We start from the raw sequence: 25,225 nt of genomic DNA, 5'->3' as shown, positions 1-25,225 counted from the left end.
ATCAAACAAGTCACTTCTTTAAAGGACTGCCAATAGACAACATAATTCATAACAAAACATTTATTCAAAACTATTTTACTATTAAATATTTACATTGCAATGCACAAAAATACTTTAGCCAAGATAATGGTAAGTGGTAAAATCCTTCAAACTTTGTAAACATGTCTTTACACAGTTTTTGGAAAGTAAGTGCTTCAGTGTGCATTCACAGAAATGCAGTCTTATGACATGACTAGGTGGAGTGAAAAAGGAATGAATAGCTAAATGCTTCCTCTCTATAGGCTCTTGAGAAGTAATTCGTGTGAATCTCACTTACCCTAAAGATTAAAAAAACAAAAACACCAAGCCGATGGTCGGCTGAAGACTGCAGCGGTTCTGAGTGTTGGGAGTACCCCGCTTGGTGTGTGTACCATTCAGCTGTGCTCAGACCTCACAGAAGCAGCCAGGAAAACATATCGTGGTGGTTGTGCAAATGAGAAGGCGACCACTCGGCACAAATCATAATTCTTTCTTTTTGTGTCCCATGCCACTGTGACCCTGGCTGTGTCCATTTTGGTCTAATTTACACAATGATGGTCTACTCTAAGGAAACAGTATTTTGGAAACAGCATCAGATTTTTTTTTATAAAGTCTTTGGGTCATCAGCAACAGACGGTCCAGGTCCAGAGGGCATCATCAGAGATCAGAGGCGCTAATCCAATGGTTCGGTGTGTGTCACTGGTCTTCCTGGTCAGATTCCATGTAGCATAAACAAAGCTGATCTTTCCCAAGGAGAATCAGGGATTCTCCACTGCTGTGCCAGCTTAGAGACTGGACCTGAAAACCACCTGGTAGGAAAGAGATATCGAGATTGAGGAAACCACAATATAAACACTACCAACAAGCAATAACAGCATATGTTATGTTACCATATTAGTTTCCTAATGTGAACTAGGGCTTTCACTTCTAGTGATTTTTAATAGTTGCCTAGTTTACTAGTCGACTAGTTGTTTAACTACCTCCTATTATGTAATTTGTATTTATTTATTTATTTTATAATATTTGTACATTTAAAAACTGTGTACATTGGTGACAATAATATAGCATTCTAGCTGATCTTGAGGCCTACAAAAACGAGGGGGAAAAAAACTTTTTATTTTTCTTATCAACTAGTACCAACAAGGTCGACTGGTGGATTTACTAGTCGACTAGTTGCTTAAAGCCCTAATGTGAACTAGATGAATGTACAGTATATGTACCTTCAGTGGGGACTTGGACAGAGACACAGCCTGCCGGAGACCAGAGGTAGAGCTTGGAGGTTCCTGTGCACAGGGCCAGGCGTGGGTGCCGAGGGTCCCACTGGAAGGAGCACACGGCTGAGGTCTGCTGCAGCACAGCCAGCAGGTTCAGCTTCTGCATGTCCCACACCCACACAGCACTGGCCATGCTGTCTGTCAGCGGCCGTCGGTGGTTGGATTGAGGAGACACGGATAAGGAATAAGACATTTGTATACTGATGTGGGAATACTCTGTTCTTATGCCTAAATTGTCATTGTAACTGTCTGGCACCAACAGCTGTATTCTGCTTCCACGTCCTGAGAAAGCGGCATGGTTCCATGCACTGCCTGCAGCACGAGCTCAAGCCAACAGAAAAGCTGCGAGAAAAGGTTGAGTAAAGATCAACCATTCAACCAACCAAGTGTGCTGTGGTCAATACTGTAGGCGTGGACTGGGTGGACACTAGATGTACAAGTTGACGAGGATCTTTCGGATGTTTTGTACACACCCATTTAGTGGGAAAAACGCTTGTAGGAAAACCACTACTGTATTGGGTCTTAGCCTATCACAACACGAAACTGTACTTAAAGCAATTCCATTACAGTGGAATGAGGGGACACCAGTAGACAGTTTAAATCCCCAGATCAGAATGTCGGAGGGGGCAGGTAGAAGCACACTCTGGAGACACCAAAAGACATTTCACTGAACATACTTCCTAATGTATACACTGCTGTGTTAAGGCGTTAAATCAGGCTTAAGTCATACCGTCCTTGGTGGCCAGATAACGACTGTCCGAGCTGAAGGCCATGGTGGAGATACCGATCTTAGGGTTGGCTCGCTCAGGGTCTGGTTTAACCACTGGAATCTGGACGGGAGACGGACATATCTCATCTGGAGTGTCAAAATGGAAGAGACACGCATTGGTGAGCGATGGCTTTTGCTTTAACATCATAACACAAGTACTCAAGAAGCATCATTCTAAAAGTTAAAAAGTAATTAGAATGGCTTCTTCGGACAAAATGTATTATTGAATTTGATTGCAAATTATTTTAATTTGCCAATAAAGTATTTAAAAACAGCTTCCTTAAGGTTTGCTATTGCTCTTAATGTGAACGTGCAGTGTATTGCATTTTAATGTATGGATTGCTTTATGTTGAGTAATTGAATCAGAACTGGATATCAGAAAAGTCCTTTTGTGGACAATGTCATACATTTACTCTGGGTACTGAAAAGAGTGCTGTCCATAGTGATGCTGTCAAGGGAAAGTTCTCGATTGACTGGCCTTCTCTCCACTTCCTTATACACCACCTGACAACACAGCCCACAAGTCAAACACTTAGAAAATGACTACATCAAATTCTTTGTTTATTAATAAATGGATTAATGGCTTTTGAAAATTGAAATCTGTAAATACATAACTTATTTTAGCGAATAAAACATTATTTCTACCAATTATGTGTTGGCCGACACGTCCTGCATTACCATGATACTCACAGCTTTTGGGCCGCTAATGGTGGCTGCATGTTCAAACTCTGTGATCCTCTTCCACGTTATGTGATTTAAGATGCGGACCTGCCAACAAAATTCACTGTCAAGTTGTGGCTGTTGCTTTCAACGTTAGCAAAAACTTGCAGAATGAGAAGGCTCTTTGTGTGTCCACTGGGAACCCCACATTACTAACAAACTCCTTTTGGTATTATTGACAATGAATAGTCCGTTTTTAATTCTCATCAGCAGACCTTTTCCCATGGTGGCTTTTAGAAAGCCACTGTGTGCTGTGCATACAATGCCAAATACAGTCATCGTTGCAAATGTGTACTTACTTTTTGATCATAGCTGCCAATTGCTAGAAATTGGTTGCTGGGGCTCCAGGTGACAGATTTAATGCCCAGTGACCACTCGTAGGCACAAAAGCTGGATAAAAGTCTACCATCCAGAGAATATAACAACACCTTGTACTGTAGACAAATGCGAGAGAGAGAGAGAGAGAGAGAGAGAGAAATGCAGTCAAAGGCCTCAAGTCAGATTTAAACTAAAGTTAACTGCAAGCAAAGACTGAAGTGCCATTCACAAAACTAAAGATGTATGTGTATATCACCAGACAGTGGCCTTGTGGTTAGAGTGTCCGCCCTGAAACTGGGAGGTCGGGGTTCGATCCCCGGCCGGGTCATACCAGACTGTAAAAATGGGACCCAATGCCTCCCTGCTTGGCACTCAGCATCAATGGGTTGGATTGGGGGTCAAATCAACTAATGATTCCCGAGCGCGGCGCACGCTGCGGCGGGAATGGGTCAAATGCGATGGGTCAAATGCGGAGAGCAAATTTCACTGCGGTAACGTCTGACTAATCGTATGACTTTGACTTTGATTTATTTTATAGCTGATGTAAACTTTGCCATCCACTTGACTTTTTAAAACTACATTTTTATAGTTATACTGTATGAATAGTGCTCAGTGTGAATGGCCCTTTAGCCTTGACATGGTACGCACTACTCAGTACTCACACTACCAGTTGATTGCAACAGGGACGAGTTATTGTATATATAATATATAATAATACATTTTATTTATAATGCACTTTACGATCACGATGTGCTAACTACTAAAGTGAACATTATATGATATATTACTGCACGACAGAGCAGTGCAACGTTGCCAAGTAACAAGGCATTAAGTAAGGCAAGCATCTTTTGTTACAGTATGATCACTTTAGTAGTCAAAAAACAGGACAACAGAGCTGAGGAATACAGAGGATAATCTTTGACTGAAAGTCTGCAGATCAACTTCAAGTTAGACAATGTTCTTTGAATAATTTGATTGAACTGGCCTACAGAAAGCTACTATAATGCAAATTATTATTATATTGCTATTAATTTTATTAAAATATCCAATGTTTATATAATCATGGAAATTATCGTATTTGAGTGATCAGAGGATTTTGGCTAGGATTTATCCATTGTATATTTAGTTTGTTGTAGAAGGACTCACCTCTAGACAGCTGTCCCATACTGCCAACACACAGCCGTTAGGAGACCACTGCACTCCTGCAAGGTCCTGTGTCTCTGTCTCAAAGTGCTGGGATGAAGTGAAAAGGAGGTCATGTGAGGCAACAGGCAATACGATGACTCAAATACATGAAACAACAGTCTACTATGAGTTTCTGTCTAAACTCTAAACACACCGTACTCCTATAGTACATTGTGGTGGGATTTGTAGTTCAATCAATATTCCGGATCTTGGGAACTCACGCCAAAGTTAGAAACCACAAGACCAACACTCCAGTTGTCCTCACCATATATAAGAATTACATGTATATTATACTAGGGCTATCTGTTCCAGAAATCATATCGATCCTGACAGCAATCTCATTCATCCTATATTCCCAATGACCACAACATCAGCATGGCATCACGGATTGTTTTTTTTTAATGTGAAAATAGCAAAGCAGCGTAAGCTTGTAGATTGGCTACTATCACGGCTTAAGAGCTATAGGTTTAAGAGCTTCACAAGGCTCAAAATTAAAGAAACAACACGCTCAAAATGCCTCTGTCAAGTTTTTTTCTGATTCTCAAATGATCTCCAAGGCGAAATATGAGCTGCTGCACAGTGACAGTGCACACACAGGTTTCTTGCGGCTGGCTGGAATTCACCGCCTTGCTCAAGGACGACATCTCAACACGCCTGTCAGTGTGTCACACCGTCATCTTCTGGTTACAGCAGGACAATATGTGAAAACAGACCCTGGATGATGCTCCCATGGTTGGTTAATATTACTGCCAAAGGTGATGTTCGTCTAGCACTCTAGCTCTTCTGGAAATGTCAACTTTGGTGGTAATTTAATAAATATCCATGGGAACATGATCCACTGGACTCTATTCTTCTGTTTTCACATCTTCTGTCCAGCGACTCGTATTTTATCATTTGGGTGTGCTTGCTTTTGTAAGCTTTTTACAGGATATCTCTCATTTCTCAGCATAGTGTGTGCTCAACCATCCTACTCCATTTTGTACAAAAAGACCAAAACTATGATAAAAATAAACAAAAAATAAATGAGAAAAAGAACAACTTCTATGCACACATCTCAGTTCCATGCTCTGACAACAATCTTCAAGCACTCTGACAATATACAATATCTATACAGTCATAACAATGTTTGATTATAGAAATGCTTTAGTTTGAATATGCATTCTTAGATGACTTCCCTGGTTAAATAAAAGGTAAAAAAAGAAAAGTAGTTTTGGCTATTATGAGTTCTGAGAATCATTCTCATCTCTTACTCACCCTGAGTAAGTACCAGTCCTCACACACAAACACACTGACGCAGTCTTTGCAGTCGCGACGTTCGGCCAAAGCCATGTAACAACCGTCCCTGCTGAAGTCCATGCCTGAAATGGAAAGATGGTTCAGAAAATTGCCACATTTTATAGACAACAATACAGCCAAAAATCTGTTTTGGTAACTGGTGTGATAATTAAAATCACTCGCAAAGGGATTGACATCCAGTAAAGGCCGTCGGAATCGGGAGTCGAACCCCCGGTACACTGCCAGACTCGGACTACCTGGTGCCTGGACCGCTGAGCCACGGCCCAGGCCACAAAGAAGAATTTCAATGGGAAACATAGGCAAAGGTTTAACGTGACTACATAAGACCTCTGCCAATGGAGTTGTGAATTTGCCTGATTTGTTTGTCTGCCTGTCTGTCTGTTAGCAGGATCTCAAAAAGCTATGAACAGATTTGCATTATATTTGTGGAATGAGCTGTCATAGGGCGAGGAAGAACTAATTCACTTCTCACACTGAACTAGGGCATGTTAGAGGTGGACGTGGCTTGCCAAAAGGTTTATACGTTCTGGGGCTCATAGGGAAAGGAAGAATATATTATATTTTTACACCTTCCTCTGCAGTGTCTACAAATAAAAGGTTGTCTTGTGGGGTGCTGGTCAAGCCACCAGGCCAAAGCCATTTCCGTTTGGAATTTATTAATGATAATTCATTATTCTAATGTACATTATTTATATATACTAAATTATTTAAAACAATATTCTACAACATAATATTTTAAAGCATGGTGAAGCCTTGTAAAAATACGTGTCAAGTGAGGGGCGCTCTTATCATTATACATCTCATCTCTCATGAACAACTGAATTTATGTGATTGGTTAGCCGATTTGCTCGTCTACATATGATGTAAATTTTCCCTTCATTGTCAATGGCATTATGAAGTGTCTGGTGCTGGGAGTCTGGTGCAACGCACAGGTCCTGGCTGCACCTGGTGAGAGCAGGAGTGGACCTGGTGAGACGTAGGAGGGGCCCGGACAGGAAACAACCCCAGATCTCTCCCAGTCCCGGCAGAGTAGTTCGGGAGCGGCGGACTGTGTGGCCCTGGTCTTTCCCTAATGGGACTGATCGTGGGTAGCTAGCCACTGGGACGTACGTGTAAGTCAGGACTTGATCACCCCGGCTGGGTCACCTGAGTGAGGGGTATGATATTGCGAGACCCGAAACCCTGATGACCTTGGGATACATCACTGAGGATACATCCCAGCTTCATCCATGCAATGTTTTTTTGTTCGTGCATTTAATGTTTGTGTTGCCACAAATTTACATCATATTTGAGGGACATATGACCTAATTTCTCCTTTCATTGTCAATGGCAAATATGAGACGTGTGGGGACCAGAGCTGTATATAGCAGGGGATAACGCCCCTCAAAAATATAAATATAAATGTAATTATTTTCCCAAAAGGACAGTGGCCATGGACTATGGCAACATATTATGGACATGCTGCCTCTTTGGAGGAGGTTTCTAGTTTTGGTCTAGGAACCTGGATATTATAATATAATATTGCAATTCCACAGTAATTCTGATCTGGCTGTACCAATTCCAACAGTGTTAGATCAGTATTATTGTGTACCACTAGCTGCAATACTTCTCCATACATGAACAGAAATGAACAGAGGTCCTCAGCACCAGGGCATCATGCCCATTTTAAAGATCAGCTGCCATGCCTCCGAATTCAAACCGATTAGCCACTTTGAATGACAGGACTCATAACCTTGTTGTCCATTGTGTCCCTCACGCAATGCCATTATCTGAGACTTTGTCCCCGTCAATTGAGCAGCATGCGACTAGCATAGCCGTATTATTTATACGATCATTCTGGGGATGTGCGGGTTACACAGGGGCACAATGCTGCATGGTCAACAACGGGAGAGCCAGAGACAATCATTTCCCCTGGTTGCTGACAGGTCCGTTATGGAGAGCATGCCCCATTTACTGAAGAGGGTGCACAGCTGTCAGCAGAGGAGCTATAGTTTGGCCAGAGACTAAGGGTTGTTCCATAAGGTCAAAGGACAGTATGTGATTCATGCGGAATGCTGAAGCAGAGCATTCAGCGCACTGGCCATGTCCCCAGGTACTCCTGGTAATGATGATAATAATATTAATACACACACACAAAGAAATAAAGACGTGATGTCTGTGTACTCACCCTTGTGACATGCTTTGGGGTACTTGATGTAAGACACAGCTTTGGTGCAGAGGGACCAGACAGTGATTCTCAGCTGTCAAGAGAGAGAAGAGGAAAAACAAACTGTAGCTCATCTCTCAGTGAAAGTATGCAAGGGCCGGGGGCGGGGGGGCATAAATACTTCAAAGAACCATGTACGTAAAAGAGACATCTTTGATCCGGGATCGGCTTTTGATGGCTGCGCTCGTTTCACACAGTACTGGCATAGCCGTGGAACAACTGCATGGCCACTTGGACCCGACACCCCTTCTCTCCATTTGACATGAGATACATCAGTCTCTACGAGGGCTATTAAGCCCTTGGTGTCTCTGTAAGAGGAGCTTGATTCAGGCAGTGATATGATGTGTGGGGCATGGAGACTGGGTGTCAACAGTGGCCTATTAATAAGAGCTCAATCAGCCAGGCTCCTAGCCTAATGAGGTCTCTGGATGTCAAACAGAGGCCCAAGGACTCATCCATCAGCTCAGGCATATCTACAGGACGTCACAGTGTGGGATACAGTGGTCCGTCTCTGAATGATACCCTCTGAAACAACTGGCCGTAATGTCTGGAAAGTCCTATGTTCGCTGTGAGGGACGTGAAAGACAGTTGGATTCCATCCATTGCCATTACTGTCTGCACTGCTGTGATTTCAAAAGGGGGAAGCACTCTCTAAAAACAACATGGATGAAGAGGTCTCTCTTATTCAGCTCATCGGCTAGACTAGTGTCATATCATGGACATTATAAAGCCAGGCCCAAAACTGCATCAACTTGGGGGCCTGAGACATGGTGATATACTTGTATCGCACTAATAATGTATAATTGTGCAAAATGTGTGATATTTGATTTGTGTAGATTTGCGTTCCAACAATTAATCTCATTCTTCAGCAATTCCAAATGAGTATAATATAGTACAACAACAAAAAATCATTCTCAAATAAAAATAATCACAATTCATATCTAGCAACATAATACAGATTATAATTCAAGTCATTATTAGCATTTCATTGATACTTCAAGATAAAAAAAAATACAAAGTTTAAACAACAACAAATCACCAAATTTCATCAATTAAAAACAATTCTAAAATGCATTCATTATATCATGAATAAAATAAAATACAATAAATTCCATGAATATATTTTAACCCATTTTGGGCGGGAACCCCTTTTGGTGTTAGCATTATGTTATGCTTTAGCTATACATAATGCTCATAGCGCACCACCAAGTGGCGCGCTACGAGCTTGTAGGTCTGCTATTTTTGAAAAATCGAAGAACGACTGACATAGAAACATAGCTTTTTCAGCAAACTGTCAGGATGTAGAAGACATTTTTAGAATCTGATCTCAGGTCAAAATGGGTTCAAAGGTTTAGGAAGTAGTGAAAATAGCAGAACTACAAGCTCACAACGTGGCGTGAAGTGACATGTTTATGTCCCGGACGTAAAACGTTTGCGAACCACTGCATTAGATGACACTACATCTTGCCTTTCCATTTCTGGATATGTTGGGGGAGCATCCGCATGGACATACCTGCCACAGGTGTTGGGGGAGCATCCGCATGGACATACCTGCCACAGGTGTTGGGGGAGCATCCGCATGGACATACCTGCCACAGGTGTTGGGGGAGCATCCGCATGGACATACCTGCCACAGGTGTTGGGGGAGCATCCGCATGGACATACCTGCCACAGGTGTTGGGGGAGCATCCGCATGGACATACCTGCCACAGGTGTTAGGGGAGCATCCGCATGGACATACCTGCCACAGGTGTTGGGGGAGCATCCGCATGGACATACCTGCCACAGGTGTTGGGGGAGCATCCGCATGGACATACCTGCCACAGGTGTTGGGGGAGCATCCGCATGGACATACCTGCCACAGGTGTGACAATTCAACATTTGTAATAAAACTGAACGGTCTCATAAATGAGAGGAAGCAGCACTTCAGAATAACCGTCTGCCCTCATGGCATCCAGACAAAGAGGGCTCAAGTGTTGACGCTCAGTTTTGACAAGAGCCAGTCAAGTGTCCATTGACCTCACTTGTAACTAGATTGATGCCAGTAGCAGTATGTGGCACCAGGCCAACAGCCTGATATATTCCCCATCCAGTCTCTAAAATAAAGTGCAGCAACTTACCCTTCAAGAAACAAGGAGACATGACAGTCTTCGGGACACTGTTACAACATTTGTGAGATATATGCTGTCTGGGTGTAGACAGAAACCGATTGGGTTCCCAAGGCTTTGAAACTCCTGCCAAGCGCAACATCACACAATGGGGCGGCGGTGGCTCAGGGGTAGAGTGACCGGATGGTAACCGCAAGGTTGCCAGTTCGAACCCGGGCTCCCCCAGAGTTAGTGTCGAAGTGTCCTTGAGCAAGACTCTGAACCCCTAATTGCTCCTGATGTGCTGGTTGGTGCCTTGCATGGTTTCTGCCGCCATCAGTGTGTGAATGTGTGTGTGAATATAATGCACAATCTATGTAAAGCGCCTTGGATAAAGGCGCTATATAAATGCACAAATGCATATATATATATATATATATATATATATATATATATATATATATATATATAAAGAAAATATAAGAAAATAAGAGGCATAGCAAAAACAATGATGAAATTATAGCTACTTAGTACTTATTCACCCCTATCAATTCGTATTCATCAGGCATAACAACATACTGTACTGTATTGTGTAGGAGCTTTTAACCTTCTGCTCAGCAACCAACATGTAGAGTGATCCCAGACCGGGGGCTTCCCAACACTTCTCAATAGAGCTAGTCAGTGTTTCCCCTAGGCAGAAGCTGATAGTGTGGTTTTTGCGGTTATTTTTGGCCTATCTATAATGTAGATGTCATTTTATAGACAGAGTATATCCACTCCTGCATAGTGGAGGCCTCAGGAAGCAACCAACTCCTTGTGAAGACTTTCCTATATGGCAGATATTCAAATACGAAACAAATATGCCTGGAAAAGTAATATGGAATAGTACGAGAGAATATATGAGAATTGGAACTTACATACAGTAAATCCAATTGATCCAATCCACAATTGATCCAAAATGCCGCAGCTCGCCTGGTCTTCAACCAGCCAAAATTCTCCCCCCCCCCCCCCCCCCTCCATTGACTCCCGGTCGTCGCACCGTACAAAACTCTGGCACCCTCAGATCTTACAAGTCTGATCGGACCCTACAAACCCTCCCGCACTCAGATCAGCCGGCGTAGGGAGGCTGGAAGTACCTTCGCTAAAAGCGACTCTAGGTTCTAAGCTTAGGTATGATTCATGATGACTTTTTAAGTTTTTATGTATTTAATGAATTACCATGTTTTTGTGGATTAAGGGTGTCTGCTAAATTGTAAATTGTATTCACGGCATCCTACTAAAAATCATACCGTGGTGGCTGGTCCTGATTGTGTCGGGGGTGGTCATTATTGTGTGGGGGGCCCCCACACAATAATGCATATAAGGGAAACACTGCTAGTATAGTCAGTGTATCGAAGACCGTAGTGCAAAATGCACTTTGCCTTAAGAGCAAGTTATGCTGACAAGGTGCGTGTGATTTACTGCAGAGCCAACATTTCTATCGCCGCATGTGTCCACCTTTTGAGTTTGTAGCATCTTGGAGGGACACAATGCAACTACAAATTAATTTGGTGAAACTGAAAGCACAGTTCAAGCTTCTTTGCCGTAGCTCTGTATGTACTGTAGGGGTGATAACCTCAACAACCAACAAGCTGGTGAGGAGGAAGGCTAGTTGCATAACATAAGTTTACCTCTTTTGTTGCGGACGGGAGTCGGGACTACAGTTGGGTGCCACCGATATTGTCCCTTATCATTTGACCCATTTAGGCCTGACCTCAAAATTTAAAAAAATCCTTCTAAATCCTATTCTGAAATAAATATTTTCACGATTTTTCAAAAATAGCAGACCTACAAGCTCGTAGCGCGCCACTCGGTGGCGCGCTATGAGCTTGTAGATCTGCTATTTTTCAATAGCTAAATTATAACAATGTTTAAAACACCAAAAGGGGTTCCCGCCCAAAATGGGTTAACTGTCCTTTTGCGCAGATCACGCAAACCTCAGCAAAAAGAAAAGGACAATATCGATGGCCTCCAACTGTATGTAACAGGCTACAATACATAGTCCAACCAAACAAGAATGTTTTTCTGTTTCGGAAGAGCTTGTTTATCCAAAGACAGTTCGGAGAGGACGCAAGCATTTCTTTAGTGCCTCAGAACCTCAATAAATTTGCCTAGTAACACAGAGGCTAATAAGCTTAAGCCACTGATGCATTGTGAACAGTTGTCATTTTGTAGTTACTGCCAACCCTGAAGTATGTAGTGGGCTTGAAGAGGAAGCTGGACAATATCCTGGAGAACATCTTCCCACACCCTCTATGTAGCTAGTGGGGATGAGGAGCACTTCAAGCTTATTAATGACATAGTAAAATGTTGAAAATGAGTGGAATGCCACTTTAATAGACATAAAATTACCACACACATACAATTGGTGCTTAACAATAATGTAATTTGGGTGTTTATATGTAAAACAAAAATCACACCCGTGTGAACTGAGTGGTGTAAGGTCTTACCATGACGTAATGAAATCATGTCTGACGTAATGAAATCACACCCGGGTGAACAGGGTGAACATAGCAACCATGCTCATTTTTTCTGCACTAACAAAGCCAGTTGTAGGAGTGGACACCCGGGTGAACAGGGTGAACATAGCAACCATGCTCATTTTTTCTGCACTAACAAAGCCAGTTGTAGGAGTGGTTTACACCACTCAAAACAATCACACCCGTGTGAACCGAGTGGTGCAACTACACATTTATTGTTATAGTTACTGTACTGTAGACTTTGTTTTTTTAAAACATCTTGAAGTGGAAGTGGAATTCCCAGTGCAGCCTAACATTACTAAACTCCTGGTTAGAACACACTGACCCAGTCAGTGCAATACTATCTCTCCGTCTCTGTTTCTGGCACAACAGCGCCCCTACTGGTACTCATGAGTCACACATGACATGAGTCACACACAAACATAGTCACAAACATAGGTTAACAGTCACAAACAAAGGTGAACACCACGGACATTGCTGTTCCTTGGAGTGGTTGCACCACTCAAAAAAATAATATAGTATAATGACGGTATTAGTATTATGACGGTATTCACTATTCAGTATTTTTAATATACTCTGATATTACCGGTATTGATTTCAGATATCACGGTAAACGGTAATACCGGTATATTGCCCAAGACTAGTCCCCTCGTCATGGAACCTATTATCTTAAACATATGTTAGATAGATCATTTGTTTAATATATATTAAACAAATTCCAAGTTAACCGACTATAGATTGCTGAGCCAAATATGATATATGATGAATTGAAAGGTTCAACTTCCAGCCGCTCCACCACCACGCAGCAACTGCGCGCCTCCCCAACCCATTAGTTAACATTATTGCTGGCATGATTAGCCTCACTGATTCCGTTTATTATGTTGGCCAACCAACATATCACACAATATTGTAGGCCTAGAACTTAGGTCGCCAGAACAGCACGTAAAAAAAAAATCACACCCGTGTGAACTGAGTGGTGTAAGGTCTTATATAGACTGATCAGCTGTGGTCTGACGTAATGTCTGACGTAATGAAATCACACCCGTGTGAACTGGGTGACCATAGCAACCATGCTCATTTCTTTTGGAACGGACAGACAGACAGACACGTAAACTAACAAAGCCAGTTGTAGGAGTGGTTTACACCACTCAAAAGTAATAAAAAAAACGTTTTTTAATTTTACCTCGGTAATGAACCCGATACCGCGGTGTGCGTTACATACCAGCGGTATGGCAATATTGCGGTTATTGCACCCAGCCCTAGTCACCATCGACAGCCAGTTATAACCCGACCTTGAAACATATCTTAATTTCATCACCATCAACATCCAGTACATATACCTACCTACCATGCACATACATCCAGCCGACCACAATACTTGCACGCTCTGCTTGCACAAGTAATTATGAATACCGAAGCCGAAAATCGTCCGTTGCCAATAATCGGTCGATCCCTAATTATTTTATATTTAATTTATTGTTGTACAGTGTTTTTTACTGTAGCATGTTTGTAGTCATGGCTGCTAGTTCCCACCTGATGTTATGTGGAAGTTCCGACTGCTGCAGATCATACTGAATAACTGCTAGCTTGCATAATGTCTTAAGACTAGGACGGAACCTTAGGCTTGAACCATCTGTGGGTGTCCACATCAAATGCATACAGCACGTTGTGCCACCCCTTTGTGTCAGAACACCTTCCGATGTCTTCTATCAGCACATGTGCGTACCCAATAAGACTGATGCCAGTTGTTACTAACTTCACCCAGCGTAGAGACAATGTGTTGAAAACATTCACATCAGTAAGTTTCCTGTCACCGTCACAGAATTCTCCAAAGGCGTACAGCTTGTGCTCCACTGACACAGCAGCATATTTTGATCTTTTTGGTGCATGCAGATGTTCCGTCCAGCAGAACATTTCTCACAGTGTAGATCAAGTTGTATTTGTAAAGTCTTTCTCAGTCATAATGTTTGCACTATAACGTATTGGATCCAGTTCAAATCCACACGGGGTTGGCCAGTCAAGGAACTGATTACTATTGTTCTCCCCCTCAAAATAATAATTGAATCCCGCAAGCTAGGCAGCAGTCAAAACTTAAGATCAGAAGTTCTTAGATGCAGCTTCATGCCTTCATCCATTAGTAAAAGTTGCTGAATGTTGTTCTTATGTAGTTGATGAATCATTATAAAGGATATGGTTGTGACGTTGTTGATTGATGATGTCATTACGTAGAATAACCAATGACGTTACTCCCAACTGTATCATCTGGAAATTGTGAACATGGTTAATTCTTTCTTTCCCAAGTCCGTATATACAAGTACGTCGACACTAGGTGGCGTCATATCCCAAGTCCGTATATATACGTACCCCAACGTGGACTCAGTCTATATAATGCTTGATGTCTACGGAAGCCTTTAACATTGGTCCGGTTCCCATAGCAACGCCCCACCGTTCCAACTATGGGATTGCATATATATTCTCAGTGGAGAGCAGTGGAAGGGAAGATTTTCAAACAGCCATGTGTTAAATGCACCACCCTCATACTTAGCTTCCTTTACAGTGTTGCTTGCAAGCCAATATAGTGTGAATGTTAAGAGCTGTACATGATGAATAAACATATGCCAGTGAGTATTTTGCATGATGTCTCATTCATAGTGACAAATCAGCCCAGATCAGAATAAATGTTCCTGTACCGGTACTCCATGACAAACGACAGTTTGAAAAGTTATACTTAGGGATTTATTAACCGCATTAATGAAATGCTACAGGTTGGTATGGTCCTTTAAATCTATGAAAACAACTAAACTGATGCTGTGTTCAAACCAAAATCACTATAGTGGTTATTTTAAAACATCAATGCAAAGCCCGCTCACAGACCAAGGTTGGGCATTGCTTTTCAAATTATTAAGCACATTCCCAAACATATTGGCTTGGCTTTTGACTCTAGCCTTACCTGTACCTCTCTTTACTCTTAATACTGCAATGACACCTGTCCTGAAGGTTCATTTTATCCTATTCAAAATATTACATATTCAAGGATTTTCAGCACCTATATGCATCTGGAGTCTGGACAGATACAACTGCTAAATCCTTGAACTAAATATCATGGTGAAAAACACGATGTGCAACCCTGTGGCATTATAGAGCCCGAAGAACTGTGGACGTGTGAAGAAAATATAATAAACAAGGTTGTCAATAAATCTTTTTTTTCCCTTCTTTGTAATGAATGCTTATGTCCTTCTCTCGTTACAAAACTTTACATTTTGAAATATGAAGAGTTAAGACAGCTGACAACCTTAAACCTTTCATCGTAGAGGGTCCAGACGGACATTTGAACTCGGCCACTGTCTGGCTGTCACCTAGCTCGGTTGAAGGGTCTACACTCCTGCTGGGTTCAGACATCCAGCTGTGTAGGCCCTGTAATTACACCTCCTAGCACGCTTCCTGGACATACCCCCTTGGACAGGGCACCATGGCAACCACCATCAACACGGCTCAAACAAAAACAAGCGCACACTTCTTGGATGCCTTGGGCCGACCACATGGGCAACGGGGTTGAGGGAGATCGGAGGCCCGAAAGGCAGTGTAACCTTAAACTGGGTGGGGGAGTGTTGCGTTGGGAGAAATAGGTGTGAAATGTGGTATGGCACGCAGCACGCTGTGGGATTTAAAGTTGGTAAAACTAGACTTTGGGTGAAGTACAGGGCAGCAAATGTTCAATCTTCAATTTGATTATTCTATAATTACTTTTTTGATCAATTAAAAAATCAAAAAGCAGGTTTGTGCTTTGTTTTATCATTGATACTGTGTATATCAATGAATCATTGCATTAATGTGTTGTGTGTTGATTTATTTCATAATCAACCAATTGAGCCCGATTTTAGTAACAATTTTATTGGATTCGTTGGAACACGGGTTCTTTTTTTCAAATTCCTGAAAAGTAACCGTTGTTATTTGGACATACAAGGATTTTCCCCAGCAGTGATGATAACAGCTACTGTTGGTCGCAGGTGTGTGTGTGACATTTACTAGTACCAGAGGTTAACTTTTAGTGTTGTTTGTGATAACCAGCGGTCACAACAAGAAGGCAGTCTTTACCCTTTACACATAATCAAATGGACTAACATGCTAATGTGTGCAACTTCCTCGCAAAGAGCTTCACTAATGAGCAAAGCTCAGTGCTGCTCCGTCTACCCGATATTTTCTGAAGTAGTTGGCTTGGGAGAAGGGACTTTTCGGTTATGGGGGGCAGGAAGTCGGGGCCCAGGTTCCTGCTGTCAAAGAGAAGGTCAAGTTCTTGGAAAAAGTTCCTTGAGTTCCAGGAAATACTCCTGTAGTCAAAACCGGGCTATTAGTGTACAAATACCTAATATGCAGTAAGAAAGGAGGCAAAACATATTTCTATTCTACTCATACACAAAACATCCCGGCACAAGTTCAGTGCTGTTAAGTTTCACAACGAGAATGCCACACAATTAAACACTCCCCAAAGCAGAGGGTTTGTGGGCAACAGCTGAATAAGGACACTTGTAGCACCACAGTTAACTGACATCAAACCTGCAAGAAAATCTACCCATCAGCCATTCTTGTTGCAGTCGAAGGCAAGTAGGAGAGAGCGGGTGAGTGTCTGTGTGATGCCACATAGGCCCTTCTGTCAGCAAAGGATTAGGCTCTAGGCATTCCACGTATAGGAAGCCATCTCAAACCGATATAGCCCATTTCTCCTGTTACAGCCTCATGATTCTACCAAGGACCTGAAGCTTCTCGCCACCCAGACATAGGTATGGATGAGCTATTGTCCCGCATCACAGAGCAGCAGCTGCTTCGCGTTCACAGTTTAGTCCGTTAGCGCCGCTGCCAACAATTCTATAGTACGCGTTAGCGAGGCTGCAAAGTCCCTGGCCAAGCATGCTACCGCTAACCCGATACCAACAATGTGAAAACCATTACAGTAGTATAAAGCTTGACACCGTCCTTGGCTAGAAAATTTCCACCCTCATTTTATCGCCACTCAGCTGGTAACAGTGGATTAGCGTGGATGTGTGGCGACATAGTGTGAGGCCCAAGGATATTCCATGGGAATTCAAATAGATGACTTTGGTGAAGTCTGCAAAGTCTAGGCTAATATTTGGTGATGCATTTTTCTGTTAAATTCACACTATGGCAATATCCTAAATTGGAAGATAAATGACTATCAAGGACACAGAAGTTTCATATTGCCATAAAGATGGCTTTTGGACGAAAAGAACAAACAGCCACCGCTGTTGGCAACTACTGTAACTAACCCTCCTGAACTGATTCAATGTACAGAGAACTGACACATGACTATAAGATTAGATATACCTGTATTTATTGATCCCTCAAGTAAAATGCAGGTGTCATCACAGCAACAGCAGTAAGAATCAAATATAGGATATGTACAGTTCAGAAAAAGAGTCAAAACCCAAACAATAATAAAAAGTAATAAGCTTATATTCTAGATATGCCTATTATACCATACTGTACTGTTTATCGGTACGCAGTAAAAAAAGAAATCCAGACATGCTCTTACACGCGTGCGCGCGCAAATCCAAACACATAGACAAACAGACACAGTCCACACCACAGGCAGCTGTTCCTAAACAAGTTAATATAGCAGGCTGTTTATGAGGACTTGAAATTTAAGGCCGACATGGACACCCATCTGGCACAGCCTTAATGAAATCTTGGGTGAGGGTGAAGGTAAGGTCAGTGGGCCCCTTGGCAAGGAGTTAAGCATTGCCTCTGGTGCTACTGGTAAATTAGCTTCACACCCTCAATTGGGAAACAACTTCACTCACAATTTATTTAGGCTTACTTTTTACTTCATAGTGACTGTGTAGGTATTTGGGTTAGTTTTTCATGGGACATCAGGTTAAACGAATGTGTTGTGACAATCTCAAGTATGAGATCAAAACTAATAGCACCCTTTATTAACTTTGAAGTAATCATTGGCTACCCGTAAATGCTTTTTCACTAAAGCCATGCTGAGTTAAGAAAGGTCAACAATCAAATAATGAAAAATGTGTTCATTAATCTTACATCACAATCTGAATACTGAATAGTCCATATCACTGCTGCCACAGAAAATAAAAGGGAGAATTGAAAATTGAGTAGGGAACAATCATATAATAACAGGTAGACTAGCTAATGGCTATATGCCTCTTCAAGACGCTGTCAGCATAAGACATACTGTATTATGTAGACAGATTCTCCCCTTGTGGAAGGAACCTGTCCCGTTTTCTTTTTTTGTGAAGATGTAGAGAGACACAAAGCAGACATGCCACAGACTCTTGCACTCTCTGCACCCTCCTCTCAGACCAGACAGACACAGTTGTGCAGAATGTGCACTGACACCTGTCAAATGAGTCTTGGAGTCAAGTTCAACGTGATAGACACAGCCCACCATGGCACGGTGCCCTGGTCATAATCCACATGGCCTAGCCCTACCCCACACACGTGCCCTCCACCTCAAGACATTAGCTTATAGCAACATCACAGCACAGAGTGCAACAATGAAAAAGGGGAAACAGAAGGCATTGAATAAACATAAATGTCTCTTTATTTGGACTGAAGCAATCAATTATTTTCTTAGCAATTACTTTATCGTTTATTTATTTTTAATTTACTATTTTATAAAGACATCTATATATTTATTTTATTTAAAAAAAAAATATATGATTTTAAATTGATTTACTACTAACTTAACTGTTGCACCCCACATTTTCATTCTATGCGACTCTGGGGCCATTTTTGAGAAGCTAAACTGTGTCTATTAATCTATTTACTGGCTGGAACTCAGAGTGCAGGAATTCATGATAGTGCAATCATCTCTGTCGGTAGGATGATGATGGATTCTCCACAGCAGTGGTGGTGAGGTTTCCAAAGCTCATGCCATGCGTTTCAAGTTGAAAGCTCGATTTCACGGTCCCTGAAAACCTTTCAGTTGGCCACATTCAATAACACCGCAAGTGACTAGTCAATCATCCCATGCAACACTGAATACTGTAACATCTCAAATCCATCATACATGACTCCCAAGCACGACACCAATGACATGCATCACTTGATGGGGAAATACCCGAGTTACATGGGAAGGGCACGTACACATTGCGCCAGTCTTCAGGAGGTACTTGTATGTCTGACAGGATGCTAACTGGCGGAACTATGAAACCAGACTGAATATATGTGGCAGGTGGGGGTGGGCGAGTGGGTTGTGGGGATTGAGGAAGGGTCTGGTATCTCTGTCTATTTTCAGGTCTCCGTTCGTTGCGGGCCAGCAACAGTTGACACCAGACAGTCATACATATAAACACGCAGACAGACACAGACGCAGTAACTTCACACTCACATGGAAGTCGGTGGTGTTGAGAATGTGACGTCCGTCCGGGCTCCAGCGCGAGGCGACCAGTCCGATTGAACCCTCGTCAATCTTACAGTGCCACTCGGGCTGCTCGAGAGACCACACCTGAAGACAGAGACAGAACAGAAGGACAAACTTGAATTAATCAGACACCCCGCCGTCCCTTTATCAACTGCATCTCAACAATTCATAAGCACTCCCTGACAACCATCAGAAACCATGAAAGACTGGCGGTGGTTACCCCTTCAAAGGTAAGGTGCTTACATGGTGATGTACCGATTGTGAAACTTTGACAGGACAAAATGTCAAGCAGTGTTTCCCCAAATGCATTTATATATAAATTAACAAAATGGATACTTTTAACTGTGAACTCACTTATAACCCATGTAATGGCGGATTATCGATACATTTCACTCTTTCAGTTAGTCTCAAATGATTTACGGTGTTATGTACTTGAAGATGTGCCAAATGTTGTACAACAAACCCACCTAGCCCAGAATGTATACATCCAAATGTCACCTAAATACTATCTAACTAACTATCCAATGCTGAAAAAAAGGAGCCAAACAAAAGTATTAAAACATAACTTTTATTATAGCTATATATAAAAATTAATGCTAATGAATGCTGATGATGAATGATGAATGAAAATATGGATTTTACACCAGTATGAATAGTTTTTATTTAATGAATGAATAATATTATATAGTGTTACGCTAGGGCCACTGTAGTGTTACACTAAGGCAACTCTACATACAAATTTAATCAATCTTTAACTTGGAATTACTTTTTTTCTTTTCTGTACTTCATTTGTGCAGTGGTAAAACGACAACAGATAAACAGACCTGGCTACACTTTGGTCTAATAATGTATTCTTAATGTGTTCTGCTGTTGTTTCATGTGAATTAATGAATGTGAAGTACATTGTAAACTCACCTAATTTCTACAATCAACTAATGCAATTCTGAGCTCTTCAGCAACTCTTCAAATAAACAAATTCCCTAACATTAATTATAAATTCTATAGTTCCAGTCCATGATTCTGACTGACTGAGTCCAGTTGTAAAATCCTCCATAAACACAAACCTAGAACCACATATCAGAATTACTCCGGTAACATCTTGTTTGCAATATTCACTGTAATGTTCTAATCTTTCAGCATTACTGGTCACAATTATGGCAAGGTGAAGAGAACGTCTCCATTTTGTATTGTATTTGAAAGGTTTTACATAAAAACAAGAGATATCATGACACGTAGCATTCGGTACCTTTCATGATTTGCACAGGGAATTCCATGTTTGTATACAGCCAGTTGCGAGGACTACTTTCTTGTCGAAATTATTTGAGTGAAATTGTTATTAAAAACAGCTTTAATTTGGATATCGTCCATTATTTTCATGTTGCCATACTTGGTTAACCGTTTCAGAAAAGCAATAGGCTGTGGTTTACCGTGATTTTAGACTGGCTAAGTGGGTCGGAAGCACTCTTCCGAAGTTCCTAGGCCTCTTAGCCGTGTGTCTGTGTGTCAGTAGTTTCCTACCTGCACCAGTCCTCTCTTGTACATAGCACAGAGAACGAAGTTGGAGTCAGAGGACCACTCCATGTAGACCACTTGGTCCAGGCAGGTGTACAGATGTAGGATCTGCAGGGTGGACGCATCTCGTACAACCAGCCTGTACTGTAAACAGGTACCCTGATGATGATGATAAAAATTATCTACAGTAAATTCCATCCAACAATATTACAAATATTTCACATAGATAAATCATTGCTATGCATGAATTAAATTACACACACACACACACACACACACACACACACACACACACACACACACACACACACACACACACACACACACACACACACACACACACACACACACACACACACACACACACACACACAAAGATAGGCGTACAGTGAAATGACGTATGCCACGCCAAATCTTACGTCTGGTTATAAAACTAATAAATAATACATGTGGGGAAAAAATCGGTTTAAATCTTTTCATGCACATCCACCCAGCACACTGTACACCAGCCTTCATCCATATGTTTATGCATTCATCAATCACTCTAAAAACGTTGATTATGACTGCCTTGCCAGGCTATCTCTCATTAACGTGGCATCACTCACAGCAGTCCGACTCACAGGGGATCACCTACATGACTGCTTTAAGGTGCACTGGCACTGTTTCTTTACAGTGTGCAGTGCGGTGCGGTGCGTTGTGCGTGAGCGGACATGATAGGCAGCGAGGGGGAAACTCTTTTCTTATTGGATTTCAACATGTTTGTTTGGTTGTATTCCAATTGTTTATGTCGTAAAATCGGGGCATTCAAGAATATTTAAGGCTGGTCGGTTTCAGCCGTGACATTTATCAAAGCTCCGACCAAAAATACGCTGGGATTAGCTCTATAGGATCACTTGCTAAAGTGTGACGTTGACGTGAGCGTACGCCAAAACCCACGCTCGAATTTAAGGCAGAATTTACACTCCATTGATAAATGAGGGCCATAATCTGTCAAATCTATTAGACTACATAGTCGCAACAAAACCAAAGAAAACCACCTACCAAATATTTCCCATTTGGGGAAAATTGACAAAGTTGGTTGGACTGCTTTAAAACGTCAGAGAAATTCATCCTGTCGTGTGTATCTGCAGCTACTGTACTGCAAAGGAGACAGGGAGATTTTAAACATACAAATGAAGACAATGTGTAACGCACAGCAGTCACTCGTCATGCAGTTTCCAATAAAATTGAACAACGCTTATACATTCCTTTAAGTTGCCAAGATAATTGTTTATCGACACATAAGCTACTCATACTGTATGTGCTGTACACTACTGTGGGACTTTCCCCTGATTCCTGGCTGTTGGGGTAGTTTGCAAATACAAACGCAAGATGGCGCCGCAAAACAATGTTTGACATTTCTTTTGAGGATTGGGATTTGGGGATTAGATGTTGTGGTCACTTGTTGTGGACATTCTGAAAACGTAAATCTGTGTAGCCCACCAAAAGGTCACTTTGCTTTTCTTTTAAAACTTCGACTTCCATTGCAACTATCCTTTAGTAACGTTAGTAGTTTAAGTTAACACCTGTTTCCAAATGCATTGCACTTGCTCATAATATGGCAGGACGTTTGCGCAGGGGTCATTTTCAACGAGTTTGACAGAAATTAAAACAATTTAAACAAATACTTGACAGAGATTTAAAGAGGCCGATCCGTACAGTTTGTCGTCATTTTAATACAATCAGATAGGACTTTTCTGTTTCATGAATGGGCTGTCAATGGAGGCTATGGATTTACAAAATGCTGTACCGTGTACCCCCTCCAAACTTTCCCCATTTACAACTGTTTTTATTGTATTTTGACACTTGCTTTGGCAATGTAAACGTTTGTTTTCTCATGCCAATAAAGCTCCTTTGCATTGAAATGGATGGCAACTAACTTTAGATGCAGCTGTGTGTGCCCAATGGACCTCTCCAGTAGTAAAATAGTCTAGCACTACCTGTCTAGCCATGGTTCACATGACGCTCGTACTTATGACAGTCATGTTTCAGGGCTACTACCTGACAAGACAAAGCCAACTTTTACGCATAAGCCAGACTCAATGTTAGCCTTGCTAGCTGGCGCGGCTACTGGGTGCAGAAAACAACACACAAGAACATCATGATAACATCTTAACCATATTATCCGTGATTCCAGTGTCCGCTTGCTACGTCTACAGTTCGAATAAGGAGAGTACTTATTTACTTAAACCAGAAAACAAACAGTCAGGCATTTGGTTGGTGACAGTTCATTCAAGAATGAAGCTAGCCAACGCTAGCAGATGTCTAGTTGGCTATACCGTGGGAAGTCAAAGTTATCAAACTTCCTTTAGAAAACAAATGAATATGAATAATAATGACGTCTTTACCTATAACACGAGGAAACAAATACTCCAAATCATCTACCAAAGGGTTTTGTATTCACATGTTTCTGACGTTCAAGAACTATAGCAGAAAGAAATCAAGCAGTTGCCGTTTGGTTGCGTGAATGGCGACGTAAACTGTTGGCCAATCAGAAGCCGAGTACAAAGCCTCAGTCACATCATGGGAAATGTAGTTCGATCGATGTGTAAAACTTTGTTCATGGTTTTTTATTTTATTTTTTATAGTGGTGTAAGCAGACTACTCGGACTCCCAGAGTCCCACTTATGTATCAAAAGTATTAAATCTAATTTCTAACTATGATCTGATGATATATAGATTGAAATTAAGAAAATGCCAGCACTCATTGTATGTCCTTTTCATATGAATTTATTTACTAAATACATTACTAAATGTCATAATTTGTTGATATTGCAGCTATTTGATCTCTCTCTCTCTCTCTCTCTCTCTCTCTCTCTCTCTCTCTCTCTCTCTCTCTCTCTCTCTCTCTCTCTCTCTCTCTCCCTCCCTCTCTCTCTCTCTCTTTTCTCTCTCTCTTTTCTCTCTCTCTCTCTCTCTCTCTCTCTCTAGCTCTCAGTTTTAATGACCAAAATAAACTAAACTAAAATATGCTTCAAACTATTGAATCGCATATTATTAACCCTGTATCCACCAACCCTTGAATAGTATATAGCCCTATACCTAATAATCTTCCAAAAACCATGTCCCAAAAAAGAGGGGGCCTTAGCCCCATTTGTTGGGGACATATTTTATATTTCGATTTATATACATTATTATAGCCTTCTTCTAACTACACAACTGCCTTATTAGGCCGATAGGCACCTGTCCGTGAGAGTCTAGAGCAGGGAAAGGTTTCCCGCTCATGTGCCTACAAACCGCGGCTACCGCCTCCCAGCTGTTCGCATGCAGCGCAGCGGCAGCATCTCTAGTCCGCTTCAGCAAAGCTCACACTTCTCCGAGTAGCAGGCAAATGTCACTTTCACCTTCAACATAGCAATTTATCGGTTATTCTTCGAAAAGTCGATCATTTCTAAAAGTTATTATCAAAGTTCAGATGTCGGTCGATGTTCATGGAGGGACACTTTGGCACGTTAGATTACACAAGCACTGAAGCACAAGTGTTCTGCACCTGCAGTGTAATTCCATAGCATTTCGATTGGGATCACAATAGATTTGGGGTAAGTGTTTTTTTATTCATTTATATGCTGTAGGGGTAATTTAAAGGCTATTAATTAATGTCACAATGGCCTTTATTTGTTCTTGGCGTATGGACACATTCACGGTAGCCTATATAGGAAAATAAAATAATATATATTTTAATTGGCAAAAAAAAAACCAATCGAATCAATCAAGAAAATTGCTTTAAAATGGCATATGGGCGCTGTTTGGCTTACCACTCCAGCGATTTATACAATTGTGTTTTTAATCGTTCATTGTTTTGCCCGTTTATAATACCATGTTGTGGGTGTGTTCGCTAGCTAGCTATTATTGTCAATGTGCTAAAACTAAATAGCCTACATAA

At 41.5% G+C, this 25,225-nt stretch overlaps 2 protein-coding genes across 6 annotated transcripts in view; one reads left to right on the top strand and one right to left on the bottom strand.

Moving 5' to 3' along the window:
• Positions 1 to 45: 45 nt before the first annotated feature.
• wrap73 (WD repeat containing, antisense to TP73) lies at positions 46 to 23,847 on the bottom strand. 2 transcript variants are annotated; one of them, XM_079489972.1, is made up of 13 exons: positions 23,691 to 23,847; positions 22,345 to 22,441; positions 21,310 to 21,462; positions 19,759 to 19,875; positions 7,748 to 7,820; positions 5,539 to 5,642; positions 4,246 to 4,332; positions 3,081 to 3,215; positions 2,752 to 2,829; positions 2,469 to 2,565; positions 2,023 to 2,148; positions 1,239 to 1,430; positions 46 to 827 (listed from the first exon to the last, which is right to left on the bottom strand). In XM_079489972.1, the coding sequence occupies exons 2-13, from the start codon at positions 22,411 to 22,413 to the stop codon at positions 715 to 717; spliced, it is 1,344 nt and encodes a 447-aa protein (XP_079346098.1). In that variant the 5' UTR covers positions 22,414 to 22,441; positions 23,691 to 23,847; the 3' UTR covers positions 46 to 714. The 2 variants fall into 2 exon arrangements, with proteins under 2 accessions (XP_079346098.1, XP_079346099.1); XM_079489973.1 differs by having other exon boundaries at positions 22,345 to 22,436; positions 23,691 to 23,842.
• Positions 19,886 to 25,225, top strand: part of tp73 (tumor protein p73) — a gene marked incomplete at its 3' end in the record, with an annotated part of 47,963 nt that continues 42,623 nt past the window's right edge. For 3 of the 4 annotated variants that reach the window (XM_079489926.1, XM_079489925.1, XM_079489930.1), the window contains exon 1: positions 19,886 to 20,021. In XM_079489926.1, the coding sequence (XP_079346052.1) occupies positions 19,990 to 20,021 (32 nt within the window). In that variant the 5' untranslated portion in view covers positions 19,886 to 19,989. The remainder of the gene's footprint in view (positions 20,022 to 25,225) is intronic. The other variant, XM_079489927.1, reaches the window with a different exon arrangement.

Source organism: Electrona antarctica (assembly GCF_951216825.1).
Source record: "Electrona antarctica genome assembly, chromosome: 2".
Taxonomy (NCBI): Eukaryota; Metazoa; Chordata; class Actinopteri; order Myctophiformes; family Myctophidae; genus Electrona; species Electrona antarctica.
This window is presented reverse-complemented; position numbering and strand designations above follow the sequence as displayed.